Source organism: Nymphalis io, chromosome 16 (genome assembly GCF_905147045.1).
Source record: "Nymphalis io chromosome 16, ilAglIoxx1.1, whole genome shotgun sequence".
Lineage (NCBI taxonomy): Eukaryota > Metazoa > Arthropoda > Insecta > Lepidoptera > Nymphalidae > Nymphalis > Nymphalis io.
The window spans coordinates 3,345,960-3,372,691 of record NC_065903.1 but is presented as its reverse complement, the minus strand read 5'-3'; the positions used below and the strand labels follow the sequence as shown (position 1 = coordinate 3,372,691).

At 35.5% G+C, this 26,732-nt stretch overlaps 1 protein-coding gene across 4 annotated transcripts; it reads left to right on the top strand.

Moving 5' to 3' along the window:
* Window positions 1-531: 531 nt before the first annotated feature.
* LOC126774446 (protein ELYS) lies at window positions 532-26,655 on the top strand. 4 transcript variants are annotated; one of them, XM_050495980.1, is made up of 40 exons: window positions 534-612; window positions 728-852; window positions 924-1,053; window positions 1,166-1,458; window positions 1,697-2,088; window positions 2,216-2,368; window positions 2,490-2,625; window positions 2,989-3,105; window positions 4,219-4,386; window positions 4,692-4,876; window positions 5,929-6,054; window positions 6,127-6,218; window positions 6,959-7,062; window positions 7,550-7,712; window positions 8,561-8,680; window positions 8,900-9,061; window positions 9,837-9,948; window positions 10,241-10,568; window positions 10,740-10,884; window positions 11,309-11,466; window positions 11,650-11,732; window positions 11,870-11,994; window positions 12,071-12,290; window positions 12,603-12,721; window positions 13,355-13,499; window positions 13,994-14,088; window positions 14,732-15,028; window positions 15,384-15,452; window positions 15,641-15,733; window positions 16,714-16,839; window positions 17,023-17,091; window positions 17,183-18,125; window positions 18,461-18,896; window positions 19,091-21,119; window positions 21,459-21,550; window positions 23,373-23,435; window positions 23,788-23,868; window positions 24,551-24,660; window positions 26,190-26,281; window positions 26,511-26,655. In XM_050495980.1, the coding sequence occupies exons 2-40, from the start codon at window positions 756-758 to the stop codon at window positions 26,551-26,553; spliced, it is 8,511 nt and encodes a 2,836-aa protein (XP_050351937.1). In that variant the 5' UTR covers window positions 534-612; window positions 728-755; the 3' UTR covers window positions 26,554-26,655. The 4 variants fall into 4 exon arrangements, with proteins under 4 accessions (XP_050351938.1, XP_050351936.1, XP_050351939.1 ...); XM_050495981.1 differs by having other exon boundaries at window positions 532-852; window positions 15,647-15,733; XM_050495979.1 differs by having other exon boundaries at window positions 532-852.
* Window positions 26,656-26,732: the final 77 nt, after the last annotated feature.

Here is a 26,732-nt window from a genome sequence, read left to right as displayed (position 1 = left end):
ATTGATATAGAATTGGGCAGTGATTGGGACTTCTTACAGGTTTTAGTAGGTACTAACAAATTACAACTTCTTTCAGTACGAACAAATAAACATGTCTGACAATCTATAAAAGGCAAGGAATTATTAAAGCTACTACAAAAAACAAAAAAGTAAGCAAAACAATTACTTGACGGGTTCCATATAACTTTTTTGTTAAAACAGGAAACAATCACTACGTTAATTCAATCTGTAATCATCGCTTCTGTTAATTGTACTAAAATTGAAAAAAAAATAAAAAATCTTTTATAACTTCAAACCGCAATTACTCTTGAACCTTTTAAGATCTAAAGTCAAATAAAGTTTTTTGTTGATTTGAGAGACTAAAATAACATAAAATGGTTTAAGCTTTGAGAATGCAACAATTTTCATTTTGCTACCAACCCATATAGAAATTCTAAAATCCAATTTAATGTCACTTTTCAACGACAATATACTTTTAGAATAATGTCAAAGTCATAAAGTTGTCATACGTCAAAGTGTACGGTGAAAATTAAATTTACACCGCGCTCACCGAACTTGTACATCAAATATCAATATTTCATAAAAAATAAACGTTATTTCATCATATTAAAAGTAGATTTAAGTTTAATCATAAATACAACTTATTACAATAACAATGAAATTATAATGAAAGAACTAACATAATGTCGCATAACCTGTAGGATTATAAAAAGCCGTTTTGTTTTAGTAAAAGTAGAAATCAAATAAGTGGAAAAATGCAAAAGTTGCAAGAGAGTGTGTTTTCTATTGTTAAAACAACTAGTCTTTCATCCGCTGTTTTTAGTTTTTTACAACCATCTGAGGATTTTTTGGGTACGTACTTACAATATTGTTTGGTAAGAGGTTTACCAAAACAAAAGTATTTACGATGTAATATTTTTCAGATAAAACGCCTTTGGGGGGTATTCTCCGCGATACTAAGTATGCGTGGCTAGCACTTGGGCCTAAATTTTGTGTAGTAGATTTAAGAAGTGGTTTAAAAATAGCGGCGCGGACTTTTGGAAATGGTATAAGGTATGATATATTAACCGTACCATATCACATGTCACTTATCTCTTAACATGTATTCATTTAACTACTATATTTTATTTTTATAATGATTTTTTAATTATGCTTATAATTACAGCAGCCGTATCAGTGTTACAAGTGTTGTTGAAATACCAACACCTCTCACAGATAACTCTCGGCAACTAATTATAAGTCTAGAATGTGATGACACAACCAGTCTTGTCTGTGTTTTCCACGTAAATGGTTCGCAGCTGCTCCGCTGTATACAAACTGATGTGGTTATCACAGAACTGGCAGTTTGCGATGGATTGCCAAATGGACCGCTTATGTGTTTTAATGGATTGGTTATGGCTGGCACCCGTAAAGGAGAAATTATTATATTCGACCTTAATAGAGCTAGTTTGATACAAGGTAAATAATACATGTAATCTAATATTTGAGTTTCATATATTACTTTTGGGGCTTAACAATGATCATACCTTTTTTGTTACTTTTTTATTACAAGTCAGGTTATAACCACAACATAAGCAATTCAACCGAAACATTGGGCCAGTTAATAAATAAAAAATAGGAAAGGTCCACAAACTCAAAATTTATGCCTAAAATAAAAATGCACATTTATTTGATATAAAACATTTACTAATTTCAGCATTAAAAGACATATCGCAAGGATATGAACAACTAGTCCGGGGTGAGAATAATGTAGCCAATCTCATATTCCTGCCTTTTAAAGCGATTAATAAAATTGAGAGTCAAAGAGAATTGGCTGTTGAAAATGATGATCATTTAGCACTTCTATTAAATGAGGACTCCTTCCTTGATGACCAGTTCATCTTTCGTAATCCAGATGGAACAGTTCGTATGAAAGCTAAACAAAGTCATATAAGGATAACGGTTGCACAATACATACCACAGTTGGGAAGTTTGGCTGTGGGATTTAATTTTGGAGCATTTCAAATTTGGAATATTTTAAATTTAGAACTAGAGTTCACTTCTCAAGTTAATGTTGAATGTTTGCCAGTTACACATTTCGGATACCAGGTAAATTATTCACAATTATTAGTTACTTGCTTTTTTCATCATCATCTGTTTCTTCATTATATGATATTTTTTAATAAATAATGTTATGTAATCTTGAATAGTGATTAATGTGTTGTGTTCTTTACAGGAGCCATGTGATGATCCAAGAGCATTTTGCTATTTGTGGGTAGTTTTTTCAGTTTTAGAAAGATTCGAAGAGGAAGAATTTCCCTTGGCTGTGATGTATTCTTTAACTTATCAGGGAAAGAGGATGCTTTCTGATACTAAATGCCTCTATCAGGTAATTATTCAGAGTAAAGTAATGAATAAAATATTGAGTTATTAATGTATTATGTATAAAGTTAATACATACTTATTAAGTATTGGTTTATTATTTTTTTAAACTGTTCTTTTTCTATTAGGAATTTTTAATGGCAACAATTCGTTTCCAAATAGAACTATCAGCCGTAGAAGAGACATCGGAATTCATTGGAGGCAAATGTATTTCCTGCCACACTTACTCCATTAGTTCTACTCTAGGAGAAGAGGGTGAAGATAGTGAGTATTGAATCCAGATTTATACTGGCAATTATTGTTACTAGCTGTGAACTGCTACACATTTGGTTGCCCAAGATATGCATGTGGATGACCTGGTATGAATTATGAACATATAATAAAGTCCATCTCAGTAGCCAAATATTAGAACATTTTATCAGATTTGGTGATGTTTATGGTTACTGCTTAGAGTTGTAACATTATGGTATGGACTTGTAGATCCTATAATTTTCCTCAATAAACACAGAAATATGAGTTTCTTTTTTTATTTTTGTATTTCAATTCAAATTCTGTTATAACTTTATTTCATTTTGTTTATTTTGTATTGCTATTAAATATTTTCATATACAAAATCATTCTTTTCAGCAATGTTAAATCTATGTCAGCTAGTTTGGGAATGTTGGGGCGAAAACCAGAATGCACGTACTCAGCATGGAATGCTTTTATTCGATCTTGATCAATGGTACAAAGATCAAATGCCGGGTATGTATATTAATAGTTATAAATATGAATAATTATGCAAATATTTACTATATATGTGCCTAGTGTGAGTTCTTTTATTTCTTTTAACATAGACTCTAGGTCTATGTTAATTGTGATTTGTATTGAATCAAAATTATTCTCACTAAATGGCGTTGTTTTCGTTTCATACAAAAACTCTTTTTTTTTTTTTTATAGAAAAGGAAGGCGGACGAGCATATGGGCCACCTGATGGTAAGTGGTCACCAACGCTCTTAGACATTGGCATTGTAAGAAATGTCAACCATCGCTTACATATCCAATGCGCCACCCACCTTGGGAACTAAGATTTTATGTCCCTTGTGCCTGTAATTACACTGGCTCACTCACCCTTCAAACCGGAACACAACAATATCAAGTATTGCTGTTTTGCGGTAGAATATCTGATGAGTGGGTGGTACCTACCCAGACGAGCTTGCACAAAGCCCTACCACCACTCACAGGCACACAGATCTTTTTTAATATATTCTGCAGTAATTTATATGTGTATTATTAAAAAATATAATAACTCAAGAGGCAATATAACAGCTCATCAGTATGCAGGGGCTTTAAAGCTGTGATTGTTTTTTATAATTAAAACTCTGATATACTTTAAGAAGTAAAAAATATTATAGTTTACGAGAGTTTAATATAAAAAAAAAAAAACCTATTTTTTTGCTTACATTCTCAGAATGATTAATGAAATGTGTAAATATTAATATTGACATTGTCAAAAGAAAAAGCCGAGATGGCCTAGTGCTTAGCACGCGTGAATCTTAACCGATGATCGTGGGTTCAAACACGAGCAAGCACTACTGAATTTTCATGTGCTTAATTTGTGTTTATAATTCATCTCGTGCTTGACGGTGAAGGAAAACATCGTGAGGAAACCTGCATGTATCTGGTTTCATTGAAATTCTGCCACTTATGTATTCTACCAAACCGCATTGGAGCCTCGTGGTGGAATAAGCTCCAAACCTTCCTCTCAAAAGGGAGAGGAGGACTTAGCCCAGTAGTGGGACATTAACAGGCTGTTACATACTTACAAGAGAACACAAATATATTAGTTCCATAAATTTACTATCTTACTTTCTACAGCGACACAACGTCTCGGAAGCAACGCATTTATGAGTACGGCTCGATGCCCTGAAGTTAACCGTGGATCATGTCAGACTCTCGACTTACGGCTCGACCCAACCTCAGTGTCGCCATACTCTCACGCCACAAGACTTGAAGAACATTTTTACCCTAATTCGTTGCAGTATGGTGGGATATTTATTGATTTTAATTGTACAAATTAAATATTTTTTATATGACACAAGCATATTCTGTTGCTCGTGGTGCCGTATCGAAAGATTTTATTATTATTTTGAATAATAATTATTTTAGTAAAACGTAACCGTTTAACTACATATGTATTAGAAGTTAAAGTGACATGATAGAATTTAATGTTATGCTAAGTACGCTTTAAAGCCGTCTGCGGGTCTGAAAGTCATCGATTATCATCGACGCTGCGACCTAAGACGCTACGTCCGCTGGGCGCATCTAAGTGGAGGCGTCGCTGTCCGCAGACTGCGTGTGGCTGAACACGTCGGGCTCGTCGGCGCTGCACACGGCGGGCGTGCAGCGCCAGCTGGTGCGCGGCGTGTGCGCGGGCGGCCCCGCGTGCCTGCTGGCGCCCGCGCCGCTCGCGCAGCTCTGCCGCGCCGCCGGCCTCGCGCCGCTCTACGCGCCCGCCGCCGACCGGCTCTCCACGGTGCGCTCTTAGCGGAACCATTCCAGTGAACTAATATAAGACGCAGTCCTAGAGAAGCGAAAACGTTCTCTTATATTTATTTATAATAGCACACTATAATAGAAGCCGAGATGACCCTGTGGTAAGAATGCGTGAATCTTAACCGATGATCGTGGGCTCAAACCCGGGCAAGCACCACTTAATTTTCATGTGCTTAATTTGTGATTATAATTCATCTCGTGCTTTACGGTGAAGGAAAACATCGTGAGGAAACCTGCATGTGTCTAATTTCACTGAAATTCTGCCACATGTGAATTCTACCAACCCGCATTGGAGCAGCGTGGTGGAATAAGCTCTAAACCTTCTCCTCAAAAAGAGGAGAGGAGGCCTTTAGCCCAGCAGTGGGACATTCACAGGCTGTTACGGATTACGGAATAGCGCACTTGCAACATACATATAAAGCATTGAAAAGATTAATTTATAAAACGATAATAGTATATCTAATACGCATGTCAATTACAAGTGTAAATGGCACTTCCAGATTCATCTAATCAAATTCAAATTAAAAGTAACAAAAAATCATAAGTAATTAAAAAAAAAATCATAATTAAATAATTAAAAGTATCTCTATATCTCTTATATATGTGTTTATATTCAATTTATTATATTGGAAGTTGGAAGTGTGTACACCGTGCCTCGTAAAGCACGTAAAGCCGTCGGTCCTGCGCCTGGACTCTTTCCGGTCGTGTCGGATTGCCGTCCCATCGGATTATGAGAGTTAGGGAATAGAGAGTACACCTGTGTTTGCGCACACACTTGTGCACCATAATATCTCCTGCGCAGTTGGCTAATCTCTTTTGAGATTGGCCGCCGTGGTGGAATTCAGTCTTGAGGACATTATTATATTGTTAGTGTTTTAGTGTATTATAATCAATTCATGTTATTGGTTTTGTGTAAATAATAAAGGGTGCATTGTCATCTTACTCGATTCGTGAAATGCCCTAGTAATAATCGTTTTGTTGCCATATATCGGCACAAACCTCTGTAACCAATAAAGCGATATTTATTCACAGGAAGAACAAAGGCGATTTCTACTCTCGGTCGCATTAGAAGCTCGACTCTCCCGATTTTTAAAGCGCTGTGCGCATGATTGGGCCACAGGCACACACAGCGGAGTCGGCTGTACGCTTCCTTTTTTGGTATGTACATTACCTAATAGTAATTCATTCAATTTGAATTGATCTTTATGTAATTATTTTCTTCTGTTGCAGGTTGATTGGAGTTGGAAACGTGCTATTGAATTGAAAGAAAATGCCAAAGAACTCACTGCACCATTGTTTACATCATCCACTATGCCTGATAGGTAAAACTATTCCATAATAACATAATAAAAAATGAAAGCTTTTGTATATTTAACTAAAACAGTTAACTTCATGTTCATTCAAGCCTTTAATGATCAGAATTTATACAAATTGTGTATCGACGGTTATTTATACAAATTACGATTAATTTAATATTTTATTTGATAAAAGACCAAAACTCTATCTCAGTAAGATACAGATTTAATTACTAGACATCTTTTTTTTATATAGAATGACCAATAGTAAAATGTCAAAAGTAAATAAATGAAATATTTATGTATATTTTATACGCACATTTCTATACTCTGGTTGAGGTAAGATGTAAACAACTTCATTTAATTACAAAATAATGTGCTAAAAAGCCGAGATGGCCCAGTGGTAAGAACGCGTGAGTCTTAACCAATGATCGTGGGTTCAAACCCGGGCAAGCACCACTGAATTTTCATGAGCTTAATTTGTCATTATAATTCATCTCGTGCTTGACGGTGAAGGAAAACATCGTGATGAAACCTGCATGTGTCTAATTTCACTGAAATTCTGCCACATGTGTATTCCACCAACCCGCATTGGAGCAGCGTGGTGGAATAAGCTTTGGAGCTTATTCCACCACGCTGCTCAAAAAGGGAGAGGAGGCCTTTAGCCCAGCAGTGGGACATTCAGCTGTTACGATACGGTACGGTGCTAAAATTTTTGATACCTATTAGCAATTGATGGTAATATACTGTGTTGTTTCCATTTACAGGAATGTGGTACGTTGTCTCGAACACTGCGTCCAACAGCTGACTCAACTCACGGGATTATTGGATGCCGTTCTCACCAAATGCTGCAATCTCGTCGTACCAGACGGTATAATAAAGATATATTCTATAACACTTTATCAACACTTCAGTCTGCTTCTTATACTTTATATCGTACTGCATGACTTTGCCATAGATTACGAAATAGTAGGCGAAAAATATTGGTTTGTCTATGCGTAAATAAAAACTATTATATCTTTGTGGAACAATTCGTGATCTTGAACCTTTTTCAATGTACATATCGACTCAAAAAATAAACAAGTTTCCGAGATATATTATATAATTGTATTTACTTGTAAATGATAGAAGAGAATGCAATTTTTCTAAAGGAGGATTAAGTTATAATAATAATAATAATATCTTGGGATTCACACACGGCCATCTGATCCCAAACTAAGCAGTACTTGTACAATGGAAACCAGACAACTGATATACTACATATACTACTTTTCTTTTGTAAATACATACTTATATAGTTGTATTTACAGAAATAAATTGTATTTGAAATAAGAATATTATCATTGTATTCATTTCAGCACTTAGCGAAATGGAAGAGAAATACAAAGGGATAGGCACCGTGTCATTGTACTTCCAAGTGGTGCAATGGTTTGTTCGAGTAGGCTTGCTGCCTGAGCGATTTCACTCCTATAACGCATTGCCTTACCCCGCTCATCAACTGCAAGCTACTTATAACAAACGGTAAGTGTTATGTTTTGTATATTAAAAGTTATCTGTTCAAACTTATCTATTACGAAACGACTTTTGTTGAAATAATAAGAGTAACAATATTATATTAATATTGTATCAAGCCAATGTAATCAACGTAGGTTTAATGGGATTATTAAGCACCTTAATAGCACCTTTTAACGTCTTGATCATATAACATCAAATTTCTTTGCTATTATCATCAACTTAAACGTGTATGTATAGTACATTACCACTATATACTAAACCCTTTTCGGACAAATTATCTAAATAGTAATACATTATGATTAGCGAGCCGAGATGGCCTAGTGACTAGAACGCGTGAATCTTAACCGATGATCTTGGGTTCAAAGCCGGTCAATTTTCATGTGCTTAATTTGTGTTTATAATTCATTTCGTGCTTGACGGTGAAGGAAAACATCGTGAGGAAACCTGCATGTGTCTGATTTCATTGAAATCCTGCCACATGTGAATTCTACCAACCCGCATTGGAGCAGCGTGGTGGAATAAGCTACCTTCCCCTCAAAAGGGAGAGGAGGCCTTAGCCCAGCAGTGGGACATTAACAGGCTGTTACTGTATGATTACCACAATCATAATGTACTACACATTAAAAGTTAGCGACATTAAAAGACGCGAAAAGCAACTTTGTTTGATTTTGACAAAAGAGGAAAATAAATTTAGCAACACTTTTTTTTAATATATAAATAAATAAAATTTTGGTATTGTATATGTATACCCTTCGTGCGGGAACATATCACAATTAACTACTAAATTAATGATGATTATTTAATCTGTGTTTTTACTGAGCCATAAATTATTGACTTTTAATGTTATTTTACAGTCGAGTGAAACTTAATCGATTACAAGACAAGTCGGAGGACGAGTCGACCAACAAATCTTGTTCCTTGCTCTATATCGATCAACTCATTGAAAATGAGTTTGGCGGTGAGAGAGTACATCAGTGAGTATGTTTGAAATATATTCGAGATAATTTTTTTAGAAACTCTCAATTATTATTACAGCTTTGACTAAATTCCAAGTTTCTCTTAAGGTTCCAAACTTCGTTTCTATCTTTGTTAATCAATGAAAATGGAATATTTTCAAAGTAAACGGTGACCTATTTTTAAAACACGTTATTGAATAAAAACGTAAGCGAGTCCTCAAAGTATTATATTTGTAGAATGTGGCTGAAAGCTGGTAGTGAATGTGGCGGTCTTTACCCCCCACCCTCACTCTACGCTCTGCTGCGACTCTACCTGCTACCCGACATCGCTGAAGAACATAAACACTCGCTGTTGCTGTACCTGCTTTTGGATTACTCCATGCTTTATGATGAAATGAGGTATGTTCAAAAATAAACTTTTTGATGGTGATGATGGTTTCAGACAGGGTGGCCTTTGTCTAGGAAAACTAGCCAACTGTGCAGGCGCTAGTACAGTCATGTCTACGCAAACACAAGTGCACTCTTTATTATCCTTATAATCCTACGAGACGGCAAATCTGACACGATTGTTGAGTGTTCAAACTCAGAACCAAAAACAAACAAACTGAAAAAAAATCAATGACTATTTATCTGTTAACTGTTAACTGTTTTTGAATACACGACCTTGGAATCAGCAGCCTAATAAGCTAGAATCGTGTCGAATGTTTGCTTTAAATGTTCATGCTCTATTTAAAAAGAGTATATAGATAAATGCCTCGGTGGTCTAGGAGCTTGATGTAAGGCCGCAGACGCGGAGGTCCTGGGTTCAATTCCCAGGTCGGGCCAATAAAAAGTTATTGGGTTTTTCTGTCAGAAAATTCTCAGTAGCAGCCCGGAGTCTGGAAGTTGAAAGATTGGACACTCCCGTGCCTCGGAAAGCACGTAAAGCCGTTGATCCTGCGCCTGAACTCTTTCCGGTCGTGTCGGATTGCCGTCCCATCGGATTATGAGAGTTAGGGAATAGAGAGTGCACCTGTGTTTGCGCACACACTTGTGCACTATAATATCTTCTGCGCAGTTGGCTAATCTCTCTCTTGAAATTGGCCACCGTGGCCAAAATCGGTCTGGAAGACATTATTATTATAGATAAATGACTTTTATATTACTTTTTGAGTGGCATAATTCATTTTCACAGATACGAGGCGGTGATTCGTCGCCTGATGCAGTTCCCCACCATGTTCGGTCTCAGCAACACCGCCATCAAAGCCACTCAGGCCTTCTGGCATCTCGATCATCGGGACTTCGACGTGAGAATAATTAAACCTAATTACAATTATATATTTCATGAATATTTTATATAAAAAATTGTGTTTACTGAGTACATCGTGCTGCATTCTACTTATAATATGAATCAATTTATATTTAATTATATATGTACACGACTTCTTCGATATGACTAAATTTAATAATAATAAGACTATGGTCTTGGCTAAGTTTAATTAATTTTTCTTTAATACGTATAGGTTACCTGTATTATTACAAAAACTATCCTGAGTGTTAATATTTAAAAATTATTTGATACTAAATAAATATTTACAGTTCGCACTGGACCAGCTACAATGCCTAACCGGCAACACATTATCCGACTGGCAGCACCACGTGGTACTGTCTTCACTACTCGCTCAGAAGAAGACCCAAGCGGCCTTACAATATTTACACGTTAGGAAACCCGCACCCATTCAAAACATGAAAGATGGTGAAGTGAACGCTGTCAATGACCACGACAAGTTGAATGACTGGCAATCGTGTTGCGATTTGTACTTGGCGAGAGGATTGGTTTACGAAGCGCTCGATGTTATTAGAATGTGCGTCCAGAATGCTGCGTCAGCTGATGACAAGATACATCTGCTTAATTTTTTCTATAAAGGTCAGTTAAAACAAAACCTCCTTTGTTTCCGTTCCTTTTCCAAGCTATTGTAGTCTACTAAGTATTAAAACTGCGGGGGAAGGCTCACACAAATATTGATTATTTTTGAATAAAATAAACATCATTTAAGCTCTCCCGACTATTTTATCATCTTAATATAATTGTCCCCAGGATGTCGCAACACCGGTCAACTGTCAAAAGTTCTACAAGCTACTTTGTTACCATTCGAAGAGGAGGTGTTCATAAATTACTTGAAAGATTGCAACGAGCCTCAGACGTCGGATATTCTTGTCATGTACTTTTTGCAACAGGGGAGGTAAGATAGTAATATACACCAGTAGCCAGATTTAACTTCATATATGACTCCGTTTATTATTACGAATTGAATTGAATCTCGAATAAGGCGAGCTTGATAAATTTTTGTCAAAATACTCGAGTTCCTCGAAACTACTGAGAGCTGAGACCGAACATGGTGGGGAACTGCATCAGGCGACGAATCACCGCCTCGTATCTGTGAAAATGAATTATGCCACTCAAAAAGTAATATAAAAGTCATTTATCTATAATAATAATGTCTTCCAGACCGATTTCGGCCACGGCGGCCAATTTCAAGAGCTACCTACTGCTATTTTAGAGGAAAATATTTGTATCAACTCACGAACGCCAGCTTAGATATAATTTTGGACTGAGTCACCGGGCTCGGCCTCGAGTGGCCACTCATCTAGCCGCTCACCTCGCAGGTACCTGGAGGCGGAGCGCTACAACGAGGAGCAGGCGGCGCGCGGAGCGGCCGGCGCCGACCCCGCGCGGGACGCGCTCGTGGAGCTGCTGCGCGCCGCCGTGCCCGCCGTCGCCGCCGACGTCGCGCGCGTCGCGCGGGCGCACGACCACACGCGCGGTCAGTGACCCCTCCCCCCCCATAGACTCGCGCAGGAGATGCCCCCGCCGATGGAGACGTTTGCTAGTCCCCCCCCATTTGATAACTTTGTCTACTTTATTCATTAAGTAAAATGTTTTTATTTTCTAGGCGCAATTAGATTTCTATTGCTCGTTATAAATGTTTTAATGTCTTCTCTTCCAGTGATAAAATCGAAACCGATGTCAGTATACGTCCAAGCTACATCTCCTAAGAATACTTTTACATACAAATCAACTTTCATCCAGGTAATAAAATGTAAATGTAATGTAATATAATGTAATGTAAAAATTAACATTTCGAGTCTGAAAGAAATATCCAATATATCTTTTTAAATTTACGACTTATCGTTTAACCACACTATAGCGACATATATTATTTTCAGGATACTATTGAAAATGCAAGTGAAACTTGGATCAACAAGCCCAAAATGAGGAAAGGTCTCAAACGAGCTTTGAATATAGAAGAAACGCCATTCATTTGCACTCCTAAATTGTATAAAACAAAAAGGTAAACTGTTAAAAATGATTTTCTATTATGTACAATATTCGAAGTTATATATTAAAATAATATTGATACATTCCAGTATTCTAAGCTCAGAACAAAAAGGCAGCGAAGCGACACCACCGAAGCGAGCGAAACTCGACCTTACGGGAACGCCTCGTACGCCCAAAAACCCGTGTACGCTCAAAGTGAGCGAAACCCTCAGCCGACAGATGGCCAGCTTACTCGATATGCCGGAAGTAGAAAGTCCCCATAAACAGTACGAGCGAAGTGGAGCCGAAACACCGCATAGTATTTTGAAGGTATATTTCTTAACTCAATGAAATTTTCAGGTTTTTTATGTATTTGGCCATGATTTAGACATTTTTTTTTTTATTTTAAATTCTCTGCTTTTGAAGGCCAGAATCATATTTTTTTCGTACCCGTGATAATAACTGTTTTAAAAAAAATGGTATATTGATCTTTACAAACACAAGGTGTGTATAGAAGCTTACTATTATATTTTGAATATGTTTATAATACTACCACATACTATTGATTAGATTAATAAGAAAGATTTGACGGTACGTACTATGAAATTAATGATTAAAAAAAAATATTAACTGTTTTTGCAGAATCGTCGCTTAGAAAGTCGCAACCAAGACGCTCCATCGCCGGTCGATTCTCGCTACCTGGATAGCGACGAGGAATTAGAAACTGCTAGCAACCACACGCATTATAGTGATTCGAATAAGTACGTTAACAATACTTTTGTATTATATACGCAGGACATATTATATGTATATAATATACAAAAAACTGTATTCCCTCACTCTCATAATCCGAGACGTCGACTGCCTCGTTGGTCTAGTGATAACATGTAGGGCCGCGGATCCGGAGGTCCTGGTTTCAAATCCTAGGTCGGGCCAGTGAAAAGCTGATTGAGTTTCTCATCGAAAATTCTCAGTAGCAGCCCGGAGTACTACGCCTGAACTCTTTCCGGTCGTATCGGATTGCCGTCCCATCGAATTATGAGAGTTGGGGAATAGAGTGAGTGTGATTGCGCACACACTTGTGCACTATAATATGTCCTGCGCAGTTGGCTAATCTCTCTTAAGATTGGCCGCCGAGGCCGAAATCAGTCTGGAGGATAAATGCGAGACGGACACTAACATCTTTAAATTTTTACGAGGCGCGGGAGTGTAAATATTGCCAGCCTTCGTACACCGGAAATGAGTGTATCTTGTAAGATTGGATGACGCGGCCTTTTAAGAAATTATATCTATTTATATCTTGTAGTTGACATTAATTATATGTACATTATTATACACAATCCCATTGCTTTAAGAATAAATAATTGTTTCATTAATAAAATTCTTATTTCTAGGTTGTTAAGGTTCACAATCCCTACCGCGTCAGAAGCTGGGTCTACTCCATCACCTGTACCCATACCTGTTACTATAAAAGATTTGAAAGAAGAATCTCCAGATAGAGATCTGGCATATGAAGAAACTGACAAACGTTCTAATAAGGTAAGCGTTTAGTTAAAGATAATTTTTTATCTTTTTCAAGAACCATTGTTCTTGAAAAAGATAACTTAAATATATTTTTCAATGAAAATGTGCTGTAGTATATTTATCGAGAATTCAGATGAGTCGTTATAAACAATCATTTGTTCAACATTGGGTGGTGGGCTTTGTGCCAGCTTGTCTGTGTAAGTAATACCTACTCATCCGATATTCTACCGCAAAACAGCAATATTATATTATTATTGTGTTCCGATTTGAATGGTGATTGAGCCAGTATAACTAAAGGCACGAGGGACATAATATGCTAGTTCCCAAGATTAGGGACGCATTGGCGATGCAAAGATTTGTTAATATGTCTTCTATGGCACCACACGTAACCATTTAACTATACTAAAAAATGAATTAGGATCTTTTACCGAGCGCATATATTAGTGATTATTGTTATATTTAGTGATTAAAAGATGATGGTTTTTGTAGAATTATTGTTAATATTACAGAGTGAAACACACCCTATGGAATCGCCGCCGAAAAAATTCGCCGCAGAAGAAAAGACACCGTCAAGGAAATCGTATAAAGACAGCGTTAGGGCCAGGTATTACATATTATATTACAATTATAAACTTTTATATAGATAGTTCTATATTAACTTACTTACATGCTTAACATTACTGAGTTTTTAGTGAGTTGCCGTAAGATTATTATTAAATTTTTCCGCTTTCACATTTATCATTATATTTTGTGAAAGCGGAGGTCCTACGGTCTCTAATGATGGTAACCGTACTGTCCCCGGAACATATACAGCATACTCAAAGTATGAAAATTAATATAACTACTCGATTAGATATCGATAAGTAAACATATGTTATATGTTACAAAAATCTCTTAACACTGGTGACTAAACTGGAGCAGCGTGGTGGAATAAGCTCCAAACCTTCTCCTCAAATTGAGGAGAGGAGGCCTTTAGCCCAGCAGTGGGATATTCACGGGTTGCTACGGTGACTAAACTAAGAAGGTGACTCATGAGGCTGTGATATGAGGCAACGGCTCATATTTTTTAGATAAATATATATAAACATAAATATTAATTTAAAAATGAAGTTATATGTACCAACTGCAAAAAAAAAATATGTCTTTGTTATTTATTTACAATTTGCACATTTGTCTTAAAGATTTACGTATTTAGAAATATTTCTGGTAAAAACCTTAAAATTACCTTTAACTATTTTTCTTTCCAGAAAATCTTTATCAATATCAGCGAATAGTAGTCTCTCGGACGATCCTAACACATCTATAGAAAGCATAGCGGATATACCAATCACTTTAATTAATCCGCGCTACTTGGGAAATAAGAAGTACTCTAGAACCTCGCCAATACATACAAGTGAGAAGGGGACAGGAAACGAGGAAGATCGAAAGATAGAAGTAGAGAGTGAGATGGGAGAAAGTATTCAAGATAGTTTCGTACCACGTACACCAAAAAGCAGAAGAAGTATTAGGACTGGTGTTAATGAAAGTACTCCTTTGGTTAATCGGTGAGTGATTATTTATGTTTTTTCTTTTATATTGAGCATCTTTATAATATATAAATGAATTGGTATATCTGCTCGAGATTAACATAAGTTGCTTTTAATATTTACTTTGTTGCAACTCAAGGTTACATGATGCTTAAGTACATCAACTTCTATATCGTTCCAGCGATCGCCATGAAATAAACACATATAATATTTAGCCTAAATCTTATCGGACGGTAGGTTTAAATATAGCAACCAACAGTACCATCCATTTATATATTGTATTATTTAAAATTTAATACTACTTGTACTGTTAGCCCAATGGATAGAGCATATTACTCGAAAGCTGCAGTTTTAATTTCAATAATGTTTTCAGAAGTCGCCCTACGACTCCTGAAAGGCAAGATTCTCCGGCTGCTACTCTGCGTGCCGATAGAACAACCAGGTAATGATGTTGCAATAAAAAATTATACATTTGATGTTAATAATGGGACTTTTTTTTATTTTCCACCACGTTTATTTTACTACGCTGCAATATTATGCGTTGGAACATAATGCCATGTGGTTAATACATTCAAGTTTTTCTACCGCTGAGCACGATTAATAAAAGTTAATGATAATTTGGTCTCCCAGGAGCAGGTCTCGCACACCGGAGCTGAGTCCTCGCTCATCTCTGGCGCCCATCCCTGAGCAGGCGCAGGAAGTGGACACCACACCCAGACTCAGGTACGATACTGAGTACGTTCTAGATTAAACTTTAGGCGATTCTTTATTGTTTTTTAGATTTTATCATTTGCTACATGGGAAATGTGATAATTTAGATTACCAAAGTAATGAAACTATGCTACTTGTTTTAAACTGACAATATGAAAATTCAGCATATAAAATAAGTTAAAATTACTTTTCTTCATACTTATATATAATATGAGATCATACAAAGAACAGTTTTATCCTTTACATACCTTCTACAATAAAAACCTTAATTTGACGATAAAGAAGATTTTATCGAAATAAATTGATCAGTTTTTATCTGACATTACGGCATTTTATAAAATTGTACTTCACTTTATACTTTATTTTACACTAAAAAGAGAAAAAAAAAATACAAAACATGGATACAGCCTAAAGAAAAGTAGCACACGATTTTGGTGACCGTTTCGCTATAAAGCGATCTCTTCCAGGCAACCAACTGTAATAATAAATAAAATAACATTAATCTGTAATTAAAACAAACAAATAAATATAAATATAAAATACACATAGTATATATCAATAAATAAATCATATTATCAATACATATAAAATTACAAGTATATAATATAAATACATGCTATTTACAATAAGTACGAATAAAAACGATAAGTCCTCAAACATAACAAGAAAGAAAAAAAAGGAAAAGAAAAATACAAAAAAGAATAAAAATAAAAGAAATTATAATAATAAGGCATTTGAGTCAAAAATGATCTTTTACAAGTTTTTTAAAAATATCCATGGATTTGGCCTCCCGAATATTTAAAGGAAAGTCGTTCCAGGGCATAATAGCCTGAATTGTAAAAGAATTATTATAAAAAGATGACTTATGTTCGGGCACCCTTAAAATCCATCTCATTACAGAACGAAGTACTTCTCCATGATTCCCTAAATATAAACTATATACTTATATAATTTATTTTACAATTGAATTAAATAAAATTAAATTTCTTCAGGAGTAGATCTCGTACACCAGACGCGTTGGACAAAGTGGTCAAGGTGCCTCACAAATTAGAAACCATCAAAGAATCTGCTAAACCAACAGAATCACCGAGCTCGTCTCCAACTCGACGTAGTTTGAGGTGAAAAAATTACTCTATCACCAATAGAGTATTTATTATATTGGTCATATGATAAAATTTTTAACCTGGAAATCCTTGCCAATATACTAAGCTGTATTTCATAAAGAAGCATCTATTCTAAAATAGATTATATAAGTAAAATCATTATGACTGCATTAAAAAAAAATGGTTTTTTTTTCTCAGAAGTCGTTCCCGTACTCCAGAAGTAGAACTAACAGAACAACCAATGATAATCAGCCCACGTAGCTTAAGGTAAGAATTTGATATTATTTTAAATCGTTTTGCAATCGTTTATAAATTCGATTTTTTTTCTGTGGTTGTTAACTAAAATTCTTTTTTAAAGGAGCCGTTCCAAAACTCCGGATAAATTAATGTCGCCGAAAAAAGAACATTCGACTCGAAGTAAGCGATCTCTCTCCAGAATGGTACTCGAAGCAAATGCTTTTGCCAAAACCAAGCAGCAGACGGAAAAAATGGAAACTGAAACAATAGAAGAAAAAATTGAAAGCACACCAGTAAAAACTTCCAAAGACGTTACCAGTTTGATGGACGTAACATTCTCGCCGATAGTCAACAAATCCGTTCTACAAAGCTCGACGGAAAGCTTTCTTTCTGTCACTACAGAAAAGACCACTCACAGTAGTGATGGCAACACTAGTATACAAGTCTTACCAGCATTTACTACAATAAACGAAATATATGTAGAAAAGTCAGTCTTACACAGCTATCAGAGCAGTGTTGCTGAAACTACCCAAGATGAAACAAAAGATGATACCATACCTCAAAGTCAAATTAAATCTCTGCCAGCCTTCACTACTTTAAACGAAGATATTGATAAATCAGTTCTAAATAGCTTCGAAAGTAGTATGAACGAATCTAGTTTACAAGAGAAGGATATAGCATATAAAACACCTAACTTACCAACGACATCATTTAAGTTCAATGAATCCGATATAGGAAACCCAGTTTTAGGTAGTAACGATAACAGTGCTGCTATTACTGACGACTCAGTGAATCAAGATAAAAACTTAGGTGAGTCCAGCCTAATGACAAGTGACAGTGAAATAGAAATAAAAGATAACTGGAAGTCCCAAGTAGATACTCAAGAAACCGCGAGAGTTATCCAAAAAGAGAAAGAGAAAATAGTTGAGATTGAAAGGGAAATAAATGAGATAGAGGGAGAGATGTCGGACGAATGTCAAGTAGAATCTAACTCTAGTGACTCTAGCGAGGAAGTTGCTGTAGATTCAAGTGAGAGTGTTGAAGATGGAAGTTCAGAGGAAGAAGTAAGTGAACAATTATAATAAGCATAAGTATATAATTATATATTAATGATTACCGTAAGTGATGTTGCTTACTGTATGTTCTTTTTTAAATATTCTTAGTTGTATGTGACACCTGATAGTAAATGATCACCATACACATTAGCACTGTAAGAAATATTAACTATTCATTACATCCAGGTTCCTTTAACTAATATATAATGGCCTCTTGTACTTGTACCTTCACAGATTATATTTTATATCAAAGAACATAAATAGTTATTAATACATCAACAAAAAAAAATATCATTTAAATATTTTGATGAACATTATCTGTATCAAATTTGTACTTTTTTCAGGTTTCAGATTCGGATTCTGATTCTGAAAGTGAAGGAGATAATGAAGTAATTTCCATCGCTGATTCAGATGATTCTACAGAGGCTAACAAACTGCATATAGAAGAGGACGCTCCAGTTGAAACAGAAAAAGAACAAGAAATAGAAAACTTTATAATCGAAGAAGTTATAGAAATGCCAGTTATTGAAAAAGATGTAATTGTGGAGAATCCAATAGAGGTTGAAGAACAACAGAAACCTAAGGAACAAGAAGAAATGGTCGTAGAAACTACGGCAATTGAAGATTCAAGGGAACAATTGAATCAAGCTCGTAATATGTCAATACTGACTGACGATAATTCGTTCAACGAATCTGATCAATCTGTGAATTTAAATTATTCTGATGAAAATAAAATTGAAAATGATATGAAAGAAGAAAATATTGAAGCAATGGTAATAGGTATGTTCTGTCGTCGTTTATCTTCATATCTTGGGGTTTAGAAACACGAAAATACTAAATAATGACTATAATCCAACATTACTCACATAACTTTAATCGAATTAACTAAATATTATTTACCATACAAAACACTTCCATTTTATTCTAAAATTTCTTCATATTAAAAAACAATTCTCAATTGTTATTATTTCCAGATCAAGTCGTTGATATTGACGTCATAGTAGAAGTGCAGCCAGTCATTAACACTGAAGCTCTTCCTCAAGTTGTAGTAGTTGAAAAACCATCTGATATTGAAACAATGGATGTCGTTGATGCAAGCATTAATATTGAAACACCGAAAGAAATAGAAACTATAGCTGATCCAGTAGCGGAGCAAGCGGCATTACCATTGCCGCAAGAATCGATTCAAAAAAGGAAGGATGAATCTAAAAGTACTCAAGAGAAAGAAAAACAAACTCATTCCAGGCACCAACGTGAGTCTACGACTTCAAATAAATCTGAAGCTAAAGTTGATCAATTAGATGAAGCCGATACTTCTATACGAAAAGGATTTCAATCGACGGCCTCGAAATATACACCCAGAGACACAGAATCTAAATCTTATAATCCAGCGCCAGTGCAAATGGAAATAACATTGCCGCAAAAATCACTCAAAGGAGAGAAAGAAGAATCTATAAAAACTGAAGACGAAGAGAAACCTACTCATTCCAGACAACAAACTAAATCTAAGACTTCAAACAAATCAAAAGATGAAGTTGATCAATTAGATGAACCCAAAACTTCTATACCAAAAGAAAATCGATCGCCAGCCTCGAATGATACACCCAAAGAAAAAGAAACTATGTCTGACAATCCTATGCCAGAGCAAATGGAAATAACACTGCCGCAGGAATCAATTCAAGAAAAGAAAGAGGAATCAAAATCTACTGAAAATGAAGGAAAACCTGTTCATTCCAGAAAACGAACTAAGTCTACGACATCGAATAAGTCTAAAGATAAAGTTGATCAATTAGAAGTACAAAAGAGTTCTACACATAAAACAACTCAATCGACGGCCTCGAGTGATACACTCAAAGAAATAGAAACAATATCAGATAAGTCAGTATCAGAGCAAATGGAAGTAATTACGCAAGAAACACATAAAGAAAAGAAAGAGGAATCTAAAAAAAGTGAAGATAAAGAAAAATCCACTCATTCCAGACAACGAACTACGTCTACCACTTCGAATAAATCTAAAGACAAAGTTGAACAAAAAGAAAAAACAAAAACTTCTACACGAAAAAGAACTCAATCGAAGGCATCGGATGATGCACCGAAAGAAACAGAAATTGTATCTGACAAACCAGTACCAGAACAAATGGAAATAAAATTGCCGTCAGAATCACTTCAAGAATATAAAGAGGAAATTAAAAAATCTGAAGATGAAAAACCCACTCATACCAGGCAACGAACTAAGTCCACGACTTCAAAACAATCAAAAGACAAAGTTGAAAAATTAGAAAAAACTAAATCTACAAGGAAAAGAAATCAATCGACGGCCTCGGATGATACACCCAAAGAAAAAGATACTGTATCTGATACGCTAGCGCCAGAGCAGATGGAAGTAACAATAACGGAAGAATCACTTCAAGATCAGAAAGAGGAATCTAAAAAAAATGATGAAGAAAAACGCATCTCTTCCAAAAAACAAAATAAGTCTACGACTATAAATAAATCTAAAGATGAAGTTGCTCAATCAGAAGAACCGAAGACTCCTTTGCGAAAAAGAACTCAATCGACGGCCTCAAACAAATCTGACACAGAACAAAAAACACCCGAAAATGAGAAAAACGTTGAAGTCAGCACCCCATCTTCTCGAAGAAGAGCGAAAACACCAACTTCAACGGAAGTCAGGAAAATATTAACACGTCGTGCGTCCAAAGAACTAATGGAGCAAGGCGAAGATGAATCAATTATTCTAGAGGATACGCTAACACCAAGGCGTCGTTCTACTCGTTCTAGAAGTAAAAAAGATGATGATAATATTAGTGTCACTTCTGAAACATCAGGAAAGTCTTCTAGGAGTAGGGTTAGTGAGGATGGGGATGCTAAAAGTCAAGTAAGGAAAGGTCGAAAGTCTATCCTGAGTACAAAGCCTGATTTGTCTGTGATACCGGAAGTAACGTCAGAAGAATCGAAAACAGAAACCGCAGAGGATATTGTTAATGAATTGGGTACTAGGAGGTGAGAGTTAATTTTAATCCGTAAGAATATTCATTCTTTAGATGAAGTTATAGAAACAATTTTTTAATTTTAATAAAATTCGTATTTTTGACATTATTATACAAAAAATTTCCTATTTGATTATAATAATAAGTAATAAAAGTATTGTTTTTAAATATTTTTATGTGTAATATGTAAAGTAAATGTATTTATTTTTAAAGTAAACTACTTGAATGCATTTAAATTTGATTTTAAAAAATAACTTAAAACTATCCAACGTTTATTAAGTATTAACTGGCAACACAAAAAAAAACAACCAATAAAATGAATGAACTAATAAAGATAATTGACATTGTACAGACTGACGCGTAATCAGAAGGCGGTGCTGGAGTCGTGGCTCGAGCCGAGCCGCTCGCGCCGCGACTCGCTCACCGACAGGGCGGACGAAGCAGGTAGCTTATTGCAGGAGCGACTTATATACATATCTTATATATAATAACCGTTTGACTGACCACCATGAAAGTTGGCACATATGTATATCTTTATGCTATTTTTATACTATCCACCTTTATTTTAACTCGCCGTTAGATGGCAGCACATCACTGTTCAACCGATCGACATGACATTTGGTTCATTTGGTTTTGGTTCAGGAGAAGTTCTGCCGAGTTTGTCTATGGTCCGATCGCGGAAAAGAAAAATTTCAGACGTTGACCTATTAATATTTTATATAATAATAATAATAATAATGTCCTCCAGACCGATTTCGGCCACGGCGGCCAATCTTAAGAAAGATTAGCCAACTATGCAGGAGATATTATAGTCCACAAGTGTGTGCACAAACACAGGTGCACTCTATTCCCTAACTCTCATAATCCGATGGGACGGCAATCCGACACGACCGGAAAGAGTCCAGGCGCAGAACCAACGGCTTTACGTGCTTTCTGAGGCACGGGAGAGGACACACTTCCAGACTCCGGACTGCTACTGAGAATTTTATGACAGAAAAACCCAATAACTTTTTATTGGCCCGACCTGGAAATCGAACCCAGGACCTCCGAGTCTGCAGCCTTACATCAAGCCACTACACCAACGAGGCAGTCAATATTTTATATAATATATAATCTTTAAATATTTTTTTTTTCTAAATTTTATTATTTGTTTACCATTGTTCTGCATAATAGTGGGAAGTGTGTGTTATCTATATTTGTTTGAAAACTACCTATTTATTACTTTGGTAGAAAGTAAAATGAGATATCCTGGTATTAATAATTATTGAATATCATTTTGTTTTCGGTATCTGACGAACTTTCAAATGTCTCGCCTTTTACGTGAATTATGATCGAATCCGTCATTAAAAGTCAACGTACAAATATTAATAAATTTGTTTAGGTCATAATGGATAAATATATATATATATATATATATATATATATATATATATATATATGACAGGTCAACGTACGAAATTCTCTCGGTCCGCGACCGCAGTTATTATTATTAATATATTATAATATATTAATAATTTATATACATACTTTTTTTTAGTTTATATCATGACGAATTAGATATGAATTTTTATAAATATATAAACTTAACAATTATTATAGATGTTCAGAAATATTATATAATTTATTATTATATGTATAGATAAGTCAATTCAAAATTAGAACTGAAATCTTCCCGTTAAAATCCTTTTGGCTTATTTGTCTGAGTATTATATATTTTCCAAAAACAATTTGATAACGAATACAAATTTATTATGATTCATATCAAATACGATTACATCTGTGTATTGTTCGTCTTGATGCGTTGCTCGGGGTAATAAAAAAAAAAACTTACTATTGCCAAAAGCTCTCTATCACTCTATCTATTCACTGTTTAAATATTTATTGAAACACCGCAATATATACTGCACAGGTTTCATTAATTATTAAAAATGGAGCAAATGTATAGTGTTGCCATATTCAAAATATTTAATTTCATACCTATCATAAAAAATTAAAAAATGAATTTTATTATTATTTTTAATTTGCATGTTTATAATTTGATTATTATTATTATTTTTATATATTATTCGTTATATATGAGTTATGATTGTATATATTTGGTGTTTTAGTAATCGAATTGCATGATAATTATGTGTCGCAGCGTCACATGCTAACAGCGAATTGTGATAAGCCTTAAATATGAATTGACATGTAGTTTATTTGTGCTTATATTTTTAATGTTATTTACCCCCTCGCTAATACCTCTGCATCCCTCGAAACTCACTAGGCTCACCCGATCCAGACGAAATGAGAAACTCGCCAGATTCTTCCTTCGCTATTAGACCTCGCCGTAAGTATTAAGCTTTTGTTTTAAATGTTTCAAATCGCATGGCTTCCCCGATTTTTCAAATAAATAATCAATTTAACGTAAATTATTTTTTAAATATAATTGTTAATTCACATTAATTTTCGTTTTATAACTTTTTAGAAAATTTGATTTTAATTTTATTTATAAGTGCTGTTTATACAATGTGGTGATGATATTGTTGTACACAATCTCTGTTGGGATTGAGACTTGTTACCTTTTGGACCCAGCACAATGATATTTTGATCAAATAAGTTAGAATGTGTACATCAGAGTCGTCATCATTATTCGTCTTTCAATAAACAAAGAGTCGTAACAACGGATCTGTAATTTGTAGCTCGCATTGCAAGATCCGCGTCTGAAACAACGCCCAACGAGAAACCGGCGAGAATCGCAAGGAGGACATCTGTGGATATCGGTAAATATATATTTCCTTAACCTAGTGGGCATATTGTATTTTTGATAATATATATATTTTTTAAACACACAATCTTGATGTAGCTCCGAATTGTTTTACTGACCACGATATAATTTAAAAAAGCCGAGATACCTTAGTGGTTAGAACGCGTGAATTTTAACCGATGATCGTGGGTTCAAACCCGGGCAAGCACCACTGAATTTTCATGTGCTTAACTTGTGTTTATAATTTATCTCATGCTTGACGGTGAAGGAAAACATCGTGAGGTAACCTGCATGTATCTAATTTCATTGAAATTCTGCCATATGTGTATTCCACCAACCCACATTGGAGCAGCGTGTTGGAATAAGCTCCAAACCTTCTACTCAAAAGGGAGAGGAGTCCTTAGCCCAGCTGTAGGACATTAACAGGCTGTTACTGTATATAATTTAATACATGCCGAATGTTGATTAAGTTTAATAAAATTTCATCGTAAAAAAACTGAACAGTGAGTTTGACTAGAAGATTAAAATCGACCCCGTGGTCGAACCCTGTGATTTAATTTTTCCTCGAAATTAGGGAATTGGACACACTTTTACATACATACTTAGCAGTGCAGACAAGCAATTTGTCCGTCCGATGAGGGTCTCCGCCCATAGACACCGGCACTGTAAGTAATGTAACTAACGGACACGTGTGGCAGTGGCGTCGGGCGGCTCGCCGGCGGGCAGCCCGGCGCGCGCGCGCCGCGTGTCGTTCGCGCGCGCGTGCGAGGCGCTGCACACGCCGCGCCGCGCCTCCGCCGACGCGCGGGTGAGCCTTCCTGTACTATGTTATATATATAATAATAATAATGTCCTCCAGACCGATTTCGGCCCTGGCGGCCAATCTCAAAAGAGATTAACCAACTGCGCAGGAGATATTATGGTGCACAAGTGTGTGCGCAAACACAGGTGCACTCTCTATTCCCTAACTCTCATAATCCGATGGGACGACAATCCGACACGACCGGAAAGAGTTTAGGCGCAGGACCAACGGCTTTACGTGCTCTCCGAGGCACGGGAGTGTACATACTTCCAGACTCCGGGCTGCTACTGAGAATTTTTTGACAGAAAAACCCAATAACTTTTTGTTGGCCCGACCTAGGAATTGAACCCGGGACCTCAGGGTCGCAGCAGCCTTACATCAAGCCACTATACCAACGAGGCAGTCATATGTTATATATATATCTATGTATTTATTATAACATTTCAAGTAACCTAATCATACTAATGTTTGCTTATTTGAATACGCTAAAGCCTAATTCATCTAAGCTAAGCTAATTAGATCGATTTCAAATATTTTTACATAGAAACTAATTTAATAAATTAATTGCCGCAGAATCGAATATGGAACATCTTTTTTATTGTATTAGGTGGGCAGACTGACAAGTGGGCCACCATCTAATTGACCATTATAGACATGTACATTGCAGGACATTACAGATAGGTACCACCCACTCATCAGATATTCTATCGTAAAACAGCAGTACTTTGTATTGTTGTGTTCCGGTTTGAACGGTGAGTGAGCCAGTGTATTAACAGGCACAAGGGACATAACATCTTGGTTCCCAAGGTTGATGGTGCATTGGCGATGAAAGCGATGGTTAACATTTCTTACAATGCCAATGTATATGGGCGTTGGTGACCACTTACCAACAGATGGCCTATTTGCTCGTCCGCCTACCTATTCTATAAAATAAAAAATATGAACACAATGACGGGCCGGGTAGCGTGGTTGGTAGTTGTAGAGGTAGTAGTTGTAGTGGTAGGAAGTTTGTGGGTTCGATTCCCACTCAGGACAGACATTTGTGTGCATGGACATGTCTGTTTGTCCTGAGTCTTGGTGTAATTATCTATATAAATATGTATTTACAAAAGAAAAGTAGTATATGTAGTATTTCCGTTGTCTGGTTTACATAGCACAAGCTTTGGGATAAGATGGCCGTGTGTGAATAATGTCCCAGGATATTATTATATTATTTTAATGTAAAGAAACCGCCAACAAAATAAAGATTTTTTAATCTTATTTTTTTAATTTAACAGAAAAAAACGATACTTCCTACTACATACAAATGAAAGTTTCGATAATTAAAATGTTACGTTGCCGCACCCACTCGTACCATTTGCCATAAAATGGATAACAAAACGGACAAAGTATTTTTTTAACTAATACATTCTATTTTAAGGTCTTGCGATACGAACGCGTGACAATTATAATTTAATAATTCTTACTAAGTTAACAGTAATAACAAAGAGAGAGAAATCTTGTCCTTCGAAATAAACGCAAATAATAAATTTCAGAAAGATGATTCGATCAGTCAGCCGGGGTCTCCCCCAGAAACTCCCACTCGCAAACAGGCAGATACCAGCCAAGTCAAAGAGTCAGCCAGGAAGTGAGTAAACTATTTTATAACATTATTATTTTTTATCTTGATACAATGTTTAATTTGATTATTTAGTGACGATGACAAACGCCCGCTACGTCATTCCGATATTTTTAATAACGTAATTAAATTTTCTGATTTAGTGCAAAGCTAATATCACCTAATATTGACAATATATGTAAATATATAATATGTTATAGAAACAATTAAAATTCAATTGAAATATTTTTATTTTCAGAACAAGAAGAAATTCCGAGAAAAACAAAGAAACAAAGGAGTAGGACGTTATTTAGTTAGTTAATTATTTTTCTTTTTACTAATGTTCTAGATATTGTATCGGGTTTGCATTTACGTAAATAAATGAAAATATTCTTTAATATACATATGTGTTGTTTTATTTAGAAATAATCAAATTTTTCGCATTATGCAATTGGCCAAAAATATTTTTTGTATAATTAGG

What these genes read in the sequence shown, in the direction of transcription:
- LOC126774446 (XM_050495979.1), top strand. Translation starts at nt 756, where the DNA reads ATGCAAAAGTTGCAAGAGAGTGTGTTTTCTATTGTTAAAACAACTAGT. An exon ending in TAGAGCTAGTTTGATACAAG is followed by an intron (nt 1,459 to 1,696) that starts GTAAATAATACA and finishes TACTAATTTCAG; the next exon opens with CATTAAAAGACATATCGCAA. An exon ending in ATGGAAGTTCAGAGGAAGAA is followed by an intron (nt 18,126 to 18,460) that starts GTAAGTGAACAA and finishes TACTTTTTTCAG; the next exon opens with GTTTCAGATTCGGATTCTGA.